We start from the raw sequence: 14,092 nt of genomic DNA, 5'->3' as shown, positions 1-14,092 counted from the left end.
CCCAGTCTTGCCTCTTGGCTGGTGCAGAGATATGGTCCAGGGCAGCCCAGAGGCCTGGCAGCTCCAGGAGGGCGGTGTGCTTCATTGCAGGCTGCCTGACAAAGGGCTCCTTGTATTGCCCGATGTCTGCCTTCCTATCCTTTGATGAGGTCACAGATAAAGGCTCTCTCCATAGGAGTCCTGCCCAAACCTGAATGGGGATATCACTGTAGGGGAGTCCCTATTAGCCAGATGGCTTTGTGGCAGGATGAAAACTGGTCCCCCAAAGATGCTTAGTCCAAGGAGTCTCAGAAACTTGTAGACAGGAACTTATCTGGTGGAAGGGCCTTTGCAGGGTCTTCAGCAGTCTCGATATGGGAAGATTGTTCTCATGTGGGTCCTCAGTGCCATCACAGGTGCCTTATGTGAAGTAGAGGGATAACTGACACACGCTGGGGTGCCCTGTGGGGGTGGGAGAGGTGGAGTGCTGCAGCAGCTAGCTGAGGGTGAGGGGCGACAGCAGCAAGGAAGCCGAGGTTCTCCCTGAGCCTCCAGAGGAAGCTTGGCTCTGCCGACACCTTGACTGGGCCCAGTGAAACCAACTCTGGACTTCTGCCTCCAGGATGGGAGCATCACGGGTGGCTTTAAGAAACGCAGTGTGGTCATTGCTGTGGCTTCTGAGTGGTGCCTGGCACAAAGCAGTATACCAGTCATTAGGTAGAAGTAAGGAAATAGAATCCTGTTTGAGGCAGCCAGGTCTTTTGCTTTGGTTCTATTTTCCCTCTGTTGGCCTTCAGGAGCCAGAGAATATTTGAGACTTAGTATTAAGTTAAAAACTTTCCCCTTAAGAATCTGTTCCCAATTTTAGAATGACACGTTATGATTAGATATCAGAAAGGCATATTGTAACCTTCAAGGGTTTCAGGTGTTCCTGCAGAAAAGGGGCTGTCAGAGCCTAACCCTAAGGTGTATTTAGATGTGGTTCCAGTTATTGGAGTTCCCCATTTTTTAAAAACCCTTTTAGCTGTACCCAGTGGCATACCCCTGTAATCCCAGGGACTCAGGAAGCTGAGTCAGGAAGATCATAAGTCGTAGGCCAGTCTCAGCAAATTTGCGAGACCATGTCTCAAAAAAGTAAAAGGGCTCGAGTGCAGCTCAATGTATAGCACCCCTGGGTTCAGTCCCCAGCACAAAAACAGGAGGAAAGAGGTCTTTTATCCTTTATTTCCTGTACTATATTTGAAGACTGGTAAGTCTGCCAAGTGACCAGCGCTGGCTTCATTAAAGAAGGTTCGAATCATGAGTAAAACGTTAGGGAATTTTAAATTAAAGAGACAAGACTCTAATTACCTTTAAAACCAGCTCCAGGACGGCTTCTCCTAGCTCCAGCCACCCGATGCGGTAGCGAGGTTTACTGAAGAGGCGAGAGAGAGAGAGAGAGAGAGAGAGAGAGAGAGAGAGAGAGAGAGAGAGAGAGAGAGAGAGAGAGAGAGAGAGAAACATGCCAGGGAGTCGACTTTTATTGGGCAACAAAAAATTCCGGGGAAAGTCCCATCCAATGAAGGTTAAGGGGGGCAGCATCCCAAAGTCAGGGGCGACTATTGGGTCTTCGAGAAAGTAGCCAGACACGCCTCTGCATGGAAAAGCCCTCGGACCTGGAAAAGGATGGGGAAAGCTCTGACACAGCTGTGTCTAAGCACCTCTCACCTAGCCAGGGAGGTAACTCAAATCACATGCGAGGATGGCCTCCCACAGGTAAGCATTCCTTCTTCATACCAACCCTCAGAGAGCCACCATTAGACTACCAACAGGCCAACATTAGGGGCCCTGTATTAGCCTAGGCACAGACTAGAAAGGACCCAATCTGGTCACTTGAGACCTTGAGCAGGTCCCTTAGCCATTCTAAGACTGGTTATAAAAACTGTCTTCGGGTTTCCTGATTCATGCCTCTGTCTTGTAATAGCTGCAATATTCTTTCTTTGGCTCAAACATACACCATGTTGTTTTCTCCCCAATATGGTTCAGAGGCTCCAAACACTGCTGGAGGAAGCCTTTAACAAAAGGCCCCTGTCCATCTCCACGGCTGTGTCAGCCTGCCTGCCATGTGCACCTCCCATGCATTTCCTCCGCTGGTTCTCAGCTCTCCTGAAACTCAAGAGCAAGCAGTGGACTCCATCCATTTTCAGGACAGCTCGTCAATGGCTGCGGACTAGGCAGGACTTCCAGGTGGCTGGAGTGCTCATGGTTTTTAATAAAGGAAGAATATCTAAAAGTGACTTAATTTTGTATCTTTTTCTTTCTTTAAATACTTAAAAAAAATTTTTTTTAGTTGTAGATGGTCAAATACCTTTTATTTTTATGTGGTGCTGAAAGTAGAACCCAGTGCTTCACGAGTGCCAAGCTTAGTGCTCTATCACTGAGCTACAGCCCCAGTCCCTTAATTTTGTATCTTTAAAGTGGATTTTCATGTAAGTATATTTTTGCTACTGTTAGATCATATCTCAATTTTGGGGTGGTGGTGGCAGAGGCACGGAAAATAGACATCAAACTAAGGCACCAAATATCGCCAAAGAAATTGGGGCAAAATGAATGGCTGTGATGTGCAGGGCTGGACATGGGTGTCCTCACTGTACTATTTATTCATCTGTCCTAAAATTTTTCATAAAAAAATGCTGGAAAACCAAGGCTGCCACCAACGCAGAGGCAGTATGAGCCCTGGGGCTTAGGTGTGGGGACAGTGACCCACTTCCCTAGCTAAGCAGCCTGATTTCTTAGTCTTGCCTTTCTTTCCTCACATGGTGTTATTGGCACCTGGAGTTCAGTCAGAGATGGGTCCAGGCCAGCTCTACCTGAAGTTCCACAGCCTTTGGCCAATTGCTGCTCACTGACACCAAGGAGGTGGTCCTAATAATTTAGTAGTTATCTATTCTTTTAAAGATAAGCAAATACCTTTGTGGTGATCAAGAAAGATGGGGGGTATGGAGCATGGATTTGGAAGTGGATAGTGTCAACCAGCAGTCTGTAACCTACCATCAGTGTGTCACAGTGCTTGCTTGTTTTGGGCGGCTGGGGACTGAACTCAGGACGTGGACATGTATGTGCTTTACTGAGCTAGAACCCCAAACTTCTTTTGTTTTTTGCAGGGTTGGGGATTGAACCCAGGACCTCATACATACTAAGGCAAGCCCTCTACCCTGCCCTAAGCTGCATCCCCAGCCCTGCATCTGCCAATTTAAAAAAGTAATTTAGTTACTACATTGAAAAATTTTAAAAATTCAGTTGAAAGACTTTATTAAGAGGAAAGTGTTTCTGTTGTTTCAAAAACACAAAATATCATCATTTTAAGCCAGTAACTTAACTTTCAATTGAAAAGACATGACCACTCCAAGGGATGAAACCTTGCCCTGTGTGGGGCTCAGGAGTAGACCTTTTGGCCGGTGGGCTGGGGTACGAGGGCTTCTACTCCACATCTCCGCCTTTTATCTTTGCTTCACTTGCTCATCAGGACAGAGCTTGGCTTCGGTCCTGCCTTCCACAGATGGCAGAGGAGGGGTCCTGGAAAGGCACGTGCGGCTGACAGTCCGGGAGGGGCTGCCACAGGGCCTCCCAGAGCATCCCGAGAGAGGGCAGGGCAGCAGGAGCATGGGTGCAGATGGGAAATGACATACCACAGGACAGGGCTTTCCCAACTGTGAATCATACTGACAGTGACAAGTAGAAACACTTGTGAAATGGGACAAAATGCCAGCATTGAGTTGGTCCAGGCAGATCCTGGGAACACAGCTGCCGCGGATGGGCAGGCACCAGTAAGCAGGAGTGCAGTCGCCCGGTGTGGCTCCTGGGGCCGCAGCGGTGCTGGAGAGCAGACCTGTAGGGGGTAGAGAGCGGAGAGGAACCTCAGTGGGCAGTGCCAGGGCCTTGCCCTGTCCCAGAAGAAACCAAAGATGTGGTACACCTAGGTCAGCAGGAAGAGGTGATGGGAGACCGGGGGCGGGGGGGGGGACCCCTGCCTTGTGTTCTGGGAGGACTGAGGTGGCACCAGCAGGTGAAGGCCTTAGACAGGAAACAGAGTGAGACAGGAGGGGCACTGCCTGAGGAAAGCTGTCAGGCAAGCATGATTTTGGGGGACACAGATCCCAGGGAGTTCAGTGTCAGGCTAGCTGACCTTAGGAAATGGAAGAAAGGCCCATCTGGTCATTACATAGGAGCAGTGGACAGTGCCCAATGACCTGGCAAGAGGAAGAGCTGGCAGGGTGCCCTGGAAGGAACATGCACAGAGGTGCACATAAGAGACAGGAAGAGGACCAAGGGCAGAGCAGGCACTCAGGGCAGGAGACCTGGCAGAAGGGGAAAGGGAGGTTTGCTTCAGAAGGAGCAAGACCCTGAAGAGCAGCCAGCAACCAGCAGCCAGCTGCCCTGGGAACTTTAAGGCCACACAGAGTTCCCGAGACTCTGGGAGAAAAAACTTTCTTTCTTTTATTCATTTATTTTTGGTCCTAGGAATTGAATCCAGAGGCTCTTTACCACTTAGCCACATCCCGAGCTCTTTAACTTTTGAGACAGGGTCTCTTTAAATCTTGGAGGCCATCCTCAAACTTACAACAGCCCATATTAGGCTCTGGAGTGGTTGGGGTTACAGGTGTGTGTACTGTGCCTGAGAAAGCACATTTTATACAGGAGTCGTGAGCATGGGGAAGGGGCAGGCTGAGGCCGACTGCTGGGCACAGGTAGTGGGCAGAGGAAAGACGCCCCATGGGGGAGAAGGGCATCTGAAGCCACAGCTGCCTGCAGGAGAGGGTGAAAAGAGCAGAACAGGCGGAGACGCAGGCCACCAGATGAAGTGGGGTGTCAGGAGGGCTGCGGCAGCAGATGGCGGTCACCCGCCAGGTGGACATGATAGGACAAGGAAGGGGCAATGTACTACCTGGACTCCCCAGAAGTGTGGCATGGACATGGCTGCTCCCCAGGATGCACCTCCCAGCACCAGCCACAGATAGCCCTAGGGAGACAGGCGAGCACCTGGGCAGAGCACAAGGGCTGGCGGTGCTCTGGATGCAGAGCCCAGGCTCCCACCACCTCAGTCCTTAGCCAGAGGAGGCCGGTATGGGTGAGGGGTGCATGGCAGGGGTCAGGCCCTCTAGTGAGAGGCCCTGGAGATGCCACGAGAACAGAGGAGCAGCCAGAGGTCTGTCCGCAGAACTCTTGTGCTGAAGGGGAGCACCCTGTGTAGAAGCAGATGGCGAGGCTCACACAGACAGCCTCCAGGAGGCCACACAACAGAGGGCAAAGGCAGGAAGTGCTCAGGGCCAACAGCACTGCTTGGTCACTGCCTACAGGCTCTAGGTATGAGCGAACAGGGGCAGAGTAGGCCAAAAGCAGAGGAAAGGTGGAAGTGAAGGGACAAGGCAAGAAAGGCAGCAAAGAGCAGGTGGGGAGGCAGGGGACTTGCTGTGCAGGGCAGGAGAGGGCTGCAGGCAGTTGCAGAGGCTGAACTCCAGGGCAGGCCCTGCTCTGTGAGGGCAGGACTCAAGGTAATGCAAGCAGGGACGCTGCTGTTAGGAAGAGGGCATATGGACTCGAGTGAAGGGTCCAGAGCCACGGGCTGTAGACTTGAGGTGCCCAGGTGGCGCAGGCTGCCTAGGCTGGGAAGGCCTGAGGCCGCCCGTACCTTCAGAAGTCCTGGGACTTATAGATGGCGCAGTCGCTGCTGACGTCCCACTCCAGCCTCTGGAAGAGGCACACTGTGGAGCTCTCCAGCAGTAAGCCACTCAGGATGGCCAGCAGGGACAGCTTCCGGTTGATGCTCAGGGCCACTGCGAAAGAAGAGGCAGCCAACACAGTCTTAGGAGTCTCAATGACACTGGAATGTGAATTCTGTGGGTGTGAGCTGTTTGGCAAAGATGTTCTTTCATGTACACTGTTTATATTTCTCTGCTTGCTTCCTTCTCTAGCACTTCCATCAGTAAGCCTTTGAGAGAATCGAGAGTCAGAGTCTCATCAATATTTGGAAAAACAAAAAGCAGACTCCCGGGTTCTAAAGAGAGCAACAGAGAACCATAGTCTCAAGGTCACATTTGCAAGAGGGTAAGCATGATGGTAACAGCATCACAGAACAGTCATTAAATCGGTGACAGGAAGAAGTGGAGACATGTTTCCTGGCGTGACAGGTGCTGCCTGCTGTGGATGCCCATGCCTGGCATGCATCCTGGGGTGGCAACTGCCTGGCCTTGTTAACTCTGGCCATGCCACTCAGCCCTTGCAGTCCCGTGAACTCATTCATAAAAGTAATGCAACAAAGGCCACCCACGAATTTCACAGGACAGGGGGAGGGCAGAGGAGGGCACCTGGTCACAGTGAATGAATCCTGAGCACCCACCTGCGCAAGGGACTATAGGCGCGCTGGCCTGCTGTGGCCCCAGAAGCAACCACAGGATTCTGAAGGCCCAGAAGCGAGGCTTCACCTTCCCTGTGGGTGGGAGGCGAAGGAGCAGAGCAGAAGCTTACCTCTGACCGCCTGGAAGTTTGATGTCAGCACAAACACTTTGATGAGCTTGAGGCACAGAGGAGTGTAGTCATGCTCCCAGATGACAGCCGGGATCAGCAGGAGCTTCCCGTAGCTTGACAACAGCAGCGCTTTAAGCAACAAAATAAAGTGGGGCTTTCTCTTTGATGTCCTGGGTCGTTCTGCCCACAGGAAAGTAAAAATGCCAATGAAAAAGGCAGTCTGTTCTGGGAGGAAACGAGAAATGAAAACATGTATATCCATCCAAAGTACACCTCAGAACAAGCAACCCTCAATTCCAGACTATGACTAATCCCCTGAATATCTCCATCCAAACTACACCCTCAGAGCAAGCAACCCTCAATTCCAAACTACAACAGATTCCCTGACTCCACAGGAATGTTTCCACAATACCAGACCCTCTTTCTCCCTGTAGCCCTGACCTTTGTCTCTCACCTGGCCAGCAGGAGCCAACAAATACATGTCAACGGACTCTAACCAAGCCTGTCAATGTCCCCTGAAAAAAAAGCAGCCTTGAGAGACGGTGGTAACCCACTCTGTGAAGGCTTCTGGGCAGGGGGAGTCAAATGACCAAGGAATGCTGCCAGGTCCAAGGCCTGGAGCTGCTCTGAGGCCCCTGCAAGCACTGTTTTGGTCTGTTCTCCCACTAGGCATTGACAAGACTTGGAATGTTTTGTTACCTAAATTAAAAGACTTCCTTTATTAATTTTAATAATATGTCTGAATGCAATTCCTTATACTCTAGAAAATATTCTTAAAATATGGAGTCCAGATTAGAGGAGGCAGCAGCTGCCCTGGCATCCCAGGGCCATGGGACTGCACCATCTATCAGTCCTTGCCCAATAGGGCCTCACTTGTGTGACTGCTGTGGGTAGGACTGTTAATCTTCTGCTTACCTACCCACATGCATTCTGAGTGGTCTGTCCTTAGGTCTCTTTTCCCCCATGAGCTGTGTTATACCTACAGAATCAGGCTCCTCTGGAACATGTGTCATATTAAAGCAGGTTTAGATGTGTGGTGTTGCCCAAAAGTTCAAGGGTAAGAAATCGAGAGGTGAAATGATTGGGTTTTGATAGCCTTAACCCAATCAGCAAATCAATCCCCTGACAGGGATTCACTTGGTGGTGACTGAGAGCCAGCAGGCTGTGTCACTGGGGCATGCCTCCAGGGTATACGTTTTGTCCTTGTTGAGCCAAGCTCTCTGCTTCCTGGAGCTATGTTCTCAGCTACTTTCCTCGGCCACACACATCTGCCATGATGTTCTTTCTGGCTCACCTCAAGCTCTGAGGAATGGAGATGGCTGGCTGTGGATGGAGGCCTCTGAAGTTGTAAGCCCCCAAATAAACTTTTCCTCCTCTAACTGTTCTTGTCAGGTCTTTGGGTTACAGTAGTGAAATAGCTGACCAAAATATAAGTTGGGGGGCTGGGGTTGTGGCTCAGTGGTAGAGCGCCTGCCTAGCATGCATGAGGCACTGGGTTCGATCCCCAGGACCACATAAATGTAAAATAAAGATATTGTGTCCACCTAAAACAAAACAAAACAAAAAAAAGTGTAAAAAAAATATATATATAAGTTGGTACTGAGAAGTGTGGTGGAAGGCTTCAGGGTGCTGAGAAGGCAGAGGGACAGGGTAGGCTCAGGAAGGTCTAGATTAGAGACAGACACTTGGGAATTCTGAGTAGGCAGATGAGAAGACCAAGGGAGTGATGATGAGGACACACAGGCCAGAAATGCAACATCGGAATGGACTGGAGACTTCATACCACTAAAATGATGTTCGTTAGAGCCAAAGGATTTATCTATTATTATCACTTTTAAAGTTCTTTTTTTTTTTTTTGGAGGGGGGACCAGGGATTGAACTCAGGGGCACTCAACCACTGAGTCACATCTCCAGCAGTATTTTATTTACAAACAGGATCTCACTGAGTTGCTTAGCACCTCGTTGTTGCTGAGGCTGGCTTTGAACCTACGATTCTCCTGTCTCAGCCTCTCAAACTGCTGGGATTACAGGCATGCGATTACAGGCTTGTGCCACCGTGCCCAGCCAAAACTCTTTTTTAAAATAGGGGGTCTCACTGTGTGGCCCAGGCTGCCTTGATCTCCTGGGCTCAAGTGATCTTCTGGCCTCAGTTGTCTGAGAAGCTGGGACTCTAGTTGGTGCCTGTGCCCAGCTTTAATTGAAGGATTGAGCAGCAGAGAATCATAGAAATTAGTATGAAAATAGCCACAGAAATCAATTTCACATAATTCTGACCCTAGAAGGACAAGTCACAAATCTGATGCTGAAGAAAGAACTTTCCAAACATAAATGTGTTGGGGGCGGGCAGGTTAGCCAATTTCCCCAAGGAACAAGGCAGTTAAGTTGCAAGCTTTCCCTGTTCAATATATTGCATTAGTACTAAGCAGCTGGCTAATGCATTGGGTAATGTCAGTCTGTTTTTTAATAAAGATGGGGTTTAATAATCTTCAGATTGGATAATCAGAAATTTAAAATTACAACTTTTATCAACGTTTCAAAACATTTTATGAAACTTTCTAATATTAAATATGACTATTCCTATGCACGTTTGTTAACATATAAGAAAGTAGGTGATTTAGATGAATTCACCTAGCAGGGTAGTGGTAGAGCTGAAAATTTAGTCTCAAGTGCTATATCAACTATCTCTCTTGCCAAGGATTAAAACCATTTGTCTTAGTTTTGTTTTTTGGTACCAGGTATTGAACCTAGGGGGGCTTAACCACTGAGCAACATCCCCAGCCCTTTTTATTTTGAGACAAGGTCTCACTAAGTTGCTTAGGGACTTGTTAAGTTGCTGAGGCTGGCTTTGAACTCTTGTCTCACCTCCTGAGCCGCTGAGATAACAGGAATGCACCACAGTGCCAAAATAGTTAAGTACTAGGTTTATAAGAATGGAAAGGTAGGCGTCTCCTTACCTAAAGAAGCAATGGCAAACATCCGATAGAAGTCCCATTCTTTGGCGTATCTGATCAAGTCATCAGGAGCAGTGTTCTGTGTTGAATCTTGAAGCTGCCACCACCTCAGGTATGCTTCGCAAAGCAAGCAAAACATGCAGAGTTTTCCATGGATCTAAAGGTCAAAGACAATGCCACTCAATCAGGTAAAGAAGCACTCAGTTATACCGAGTATCTATAGGCACAGCTGTAGGTTTGAAGACTGTCCCCTGTCGACCATTTTCAAATTCAGAATTGCCCAATAAAGTGGCCAGTTGTAGCTATTCTGAAAATCAGTGGCTCTTTTGTGATATTGAGAATTGAACCCAGGGGTGCTTTACCATTGAGCTACCTACCGCTGGCCTATTTTTTTTTTTTTAATAGGGTCTTGCTAATTTGTTGAGGCTGGCCTCAAACTTGCAAACCTCCTGCCTCAGACTCCCAAGTCACTAGGATTATAGGTGTGTGTTACTGTGCTCAGCAAATCAGAGGTTTGGTTTATTTATTTATTTGTAGTTATAGAAGAATAACATGCCTTTATTTTATGTGGTGTTAAGGGTCAAACCCAGTGCCTCACATGTGCCAGGGAAGCAAGCGCTCTGCCATTAACTACAGCCCTAACCTAAATCACAGGTCCTTTTTTGGGGGTGGGGGTGCCAGGGATTGAACTCAGGGGCACTCAACCACTGAACCACACCTCCAGCCCTATTTTTTTTTTGGTGGGGGATACTGGGGATTGAACCCAGGAGCACTTAACCACTGAGCCACATCCCCAGCCCTTTTTTATATTTTATTTAGAGACAGAGTCTTGCCAAGTTGCTAAGTGCCTCGTTAATCTGCTGAAGCGGCCTTTGAACTCACAATCCTCCTGCCTCAGCCTCCCAAGCAGCTAGGATTATAGGTATGCGCCACTGTGCTGGGATCCAAATCAGAGGTTCTTAATCAGCAATGGCCACTGGAATCACATAGGGAGATTTTTTTCAATTTAAGAATATCAGGGCCACAGTCCTAAGTCAGAATCTTTGATATTAAAACCTAGACGTATATATTTTATAGCAATTCTTAGGGGAACTCTAACATATACATAAGAATCATTGATTTAAATAGCTCACCATTTGTTACATTTTTGACACAAAATTTATGTGACCCACATATAGGTGCAGACAACAGTCAGAGAATACATTTAATCTGAAGGTTCCAAGCAGCACATAAGGAACTGTTGGTCTAAACATGAACTAAAAAAAAAGCCTCTGGATGGATGAATACAAATCAATACTGAAAGAAAACGGTTAAAAGGAAAACTAAGCTGAATGTCTGATGGTCAACAGGGACTACTGAGCAGTAAGAACTGCCCTCTCCCAGCTCCTCCTAGGAATCGAGCCTCTGCCCCTATGCCAACCAGTGTGACCCATGCTCGAGTCCAGCATGTTTGGAGGCTCTCAATGGGCACAGGGATGCCTGGAACCCCTGGGGAGCTGTGACCACGCAGATGCCAGGAGGCCTTGGAATGTTTCCCTTTCCACTGGCCAACCAGATGGTCCTAGATGTGCAGCCGAGGCTCAGAATCAATGCTCTGGTGACTCAGCTATGAGATGGGGCAGGGATAAATCAATTGTTAATATCTATCTTAGGGCAAATTTAGGGTTGCTAAATCAAGTAAAGGAAAATATAGGACACCCAGTTAAATTTAGGTTTCATATACACAACAAATAATTTGTACAAGTGTGTTCCATGCAACATTTGGTACATACTTTTGTTTTTCTGATTTTCAAAGGTACTGAGTGTCCTGTATTTTACCCATCAATCCTACTCAAACTACTCATGCGTTTACCATGTAATACACTAGATTATGTTTTGAAAACTACTTTAAAAGTTAGGACTTTCCTAACAACTCAGTGTTGTTATTCACCTCATACATTTCCTTAGTGTGAAATGGAACAAATTATGTTTTTCATAGTTTTCTTTTAATGTTTGTTTATTTCTCTTAGGTATGATTCTTTCCCTACCCAGCTGTTTGATTTCATTCTGTTGAGAACCCATTCAATAGGTAGCCCACTGAAGAGCCATCACAACTAATTGTTTGAATCCTGCCAGTAGCCCAAGCTCACACCATGCAGTGCATCCACATCTGTTAATTCTAGAAATTTCCAGCCATTGTGAGAAAAGATTCATACTCCAGTCAGAATTTCTTACACTTTAGTCTTTCAAAATTCAAAAGCATCACCAAGTAACATTAAAAAACTTCCACAACTCACATTTATTTTGGTATTGAAAAGTATATGTCTGTAGGCCTGGGCTTTGCACAAAATAGCATTGATCAAGATGATAACAGGATCATACTCAATGTATTTGTCTACAGGTTTTTGGCAGGATTTCTGAAATAACACAAGATAATATAATGTTAGAACAAGCAAATTTATACATTCAGAAATCTTAGTGGACTTTTAAACTTGTAGAGCAATAAGGCCACATCCACATTTAGGTATACTTCCATTCAGATAAAAATGTTCCTATATGTAAGATGTGGCTTTACAAGGGACTAAATATAAGTTTCTAGTCTAGAAATATGAATTTTAACATCATATTTGGGAAGCTAAAAGATAGTCAACTTAAAGGCTAATTCCCAGAGGATTCTACTTTTAATTCTACCTTTGATCTATAGGAATTGTTAAAAGACAACCCTATAGTGTCCTTCGCTGATTGACTGTTGCCATTGGCTTGATGGCCCCAATGTTGTGGTCCTGAAACATGATTTGGAGAAGGGTGTTCAGCCATGGTCTCACTCCAGGCTGCGCAACACCCTTCGCCATCTCTACTGTAGCAGAGAGCCCATGTTCCTTCCTGTTCTCAGTGTTGACAAGGAATACCCAAGCTTCCCCGGGCCCGTTGGCTCAGGATTCTTGGCATGGTGTCCTGCTCTTTACTCAGCTTCTGAGAAGAGGGGTGTGTGGCCTGGGCCTAGGTCACCAATCACTGCTTTCTTGGGTCCATAGCATGTGCTGCTAAATGGCTTTTCACAAAGATCACCAGGTTCAATAGAGTTGGGTTCTCTGGACACCTGACTACAATGTAGTCACATCCAGTACCAGCAGAACATGGACTTGTGATACAGTGCTAATTACAAAGCTATGTCAGTGCTACAATTCACTGCAAAAAGACTGGTGGCTACAATTCAAATGAGACATTTTGAAACTCTGACTAGATAAAACAGAAATGGAAGGAGAAGCAACTAGTATACAAACACACTGGGATGGCCTTTTAGTTACACCAAAACACTAGAAGATTATTAATCCTGTGCTTCAATAAGAACTTGGATTCAATTCCAATTTGAAGAGCTTCTCTACTTCATTCATGTCATTACAGGAAATAGGCTTGTTTGTCCAATCCCCAAGTAAATCAGCAAGGAAGATGTGCCACTCCCCAAACTCAAATCCAACCAATGAAACAGAGGCCGGGAAGTCATAGTGAACGAATGAATGAATGATTTTATGGGGCTGGAGACTGAACCCAGGACCTAGCACATGCTGGAGGGGTGCCATACCACTGAGCTACAATCCTAACCCTTTTAAACATTTTACTTAGAGACAGTTTTGCTAAGTTGTCCAGGGTGGCCAGGAATTTGCATTGCTTCTGCCTCTGCCATCCTCAAGGACCTGGGGTTACAGGCACCAGCCACTGTGCCTGGCAGGAGTTCATATTTCTGCGGCTCTCTACCTAAGCAAAGAGTGTCAGCTTTAAACAGAAACAACCCCATATTCACAGGCAAGGCTCTCTCATAGACCCCTCCCATGCTATTCCTGCAGAGCACATGTCCTCCCTTCATGGTGGAATGCTCCTGCATTTCTAAATGGGTCCCTGCCTGTCCTTCAGAAGTTCTCTAAACCCCATCTTTAGAAGTAGGCCAGCAGACACCAGCAGCAGGCGGCACAAGCTCCTGTTCCTAGTGCACCCACTCCTTCAAGCGACAGTCACTCTGAGAGCGGCTGTGCGTTCCTAGCAAGAGTTCCTTCTCAGTCACTCTGAGACCAGCCACATCCAAGACGCCGGACGACCTGGGGCCACTGTCTCTAGCCCCCAGGACCTTAGAGTTTGCCAGGGGAAGATAAGCATAACCCCCATGACAGGGGGCCCAGAAAGGGCAGCGCCCAGCGCCACCCTACTTGCGTGGCCGTCCACCTCCCCCTCGCAGCCGCCGACCAACGGGCCCTCAGCGTCAGAGCTCACTTGCCCTCGCTCGCCCTCCAGCACTGGCCTTTCCCCAAGTGCTGCCACCCCACCCGCCACTCAAGTGGAACGTCCTCCGGGTCCTCCAGGCACTGCCGAAGGCGCGCGCTGGCCTGACGGAGTCTGCGTCCCCGACCCGAGGCCCCGCCGCCGCCCGGCCGCGCTCACGCAGATGGTGATCTTCAGAACGCCGTGGCGGTAGTCCCGGTACAGCTCCCGCGCCTCCTCGTTGCACTCGATGCAGCGGTACCGGCAGGGGCCCAAGACGGCGCCCCCCGAGCCCTTGGACGGCCGCGGACCGCTGCGCCCGCCCGTTCCCATGGCCACGGGTGCCCTTCCGGTCCCGGGCGGAAGTCACGACGCCGCTCCGGAAGTCCGCAGAATCTATGCGCATGCGCGGGCCGGGGCGCGCG

At 48.3% G+C, this 14,092-nt stretch overlaps 1 protein-coding gene and 1 non-coding gene across 4 annotated transcripts; one reads left to right on the top strand and one right to left on the bottom strand.

The window, feature by feature from the left end:
- Positions 1-3,253: 3,253 nt before the first annotated feature.
- On the bottom strand, positions 3,254-14,050 carry Arv1 (ARV1 fatty acid homeostasis modulator). 3 transcript variants are annotated; one of them, XR_013426607.1, is made up of 7 exons: positions 13,848-14,049; positions 11,711-11,830; positions 9,438-9,591; positions 6,484-6,708; positions 5,648-5,792; positions 3,648-3,847; positions 3,254-3,534 (listed from the first exon to the last, which is right to left on the bottom strand). XR_013426607.1 is itself a non-coding variant. In XM_005320420.4 (6 exons), the coding sequence occupies exons 1-5, from the start codon at positions 13,998-14,000 to the stop codon at positions 5,650-5,652; spliced, it is 795 nt and encodes a 264-aa protein (XP_005320477.4). In that variant the 5' UTR covers positions 14,001-14,049; the 3' UTR covers positions 3,254-3,847; positions 5,648-5,649. The 3 variants fall into 3 exon arrangements, 2 of the variants coding, with proteins under 2 accessions (XP_005320477.4, XP_077879164.1); XM_005320420.4 differs by having other exon boundaries at positions 3,254-3,847; XM_078023038.1 differs by lacking the exon at positions 11,711-11,830 and having other exon boundaries at positions 3,254-3,847; positions 13,848-14,050.
- Trnaa-agc (transfer RNA alanine (anticodon AGC)) lies at positions 7,927-7,999 on the top strand. The gene has a single exon. It is a non-coding gene; the product is annotated as a tRNA-Ala (tRNA).
- Positions 14,051-14,092: the final 42 nt, after the last annotated feature.

The sequence above is a fragment of the Ictidomys tridecemlineatus genome, chromosome 10 (genome assembly GCF_052094955.1).
Source record: "Ictidomys tridecemlineatus isolate mIctTri1 chromosome 10, mIctTri1.hap1, whole genome shotgun sequence".
Lineage (NCBI taxonomy): Eukaryota > Metazoa > Chordata > Mammalia > Rodentia > Sciuridae > Ictidomys > Ictidomys tridecemlineatus.
This window is presented reverse-complemented; position numbering and strand designations above follow the sequence as displayed.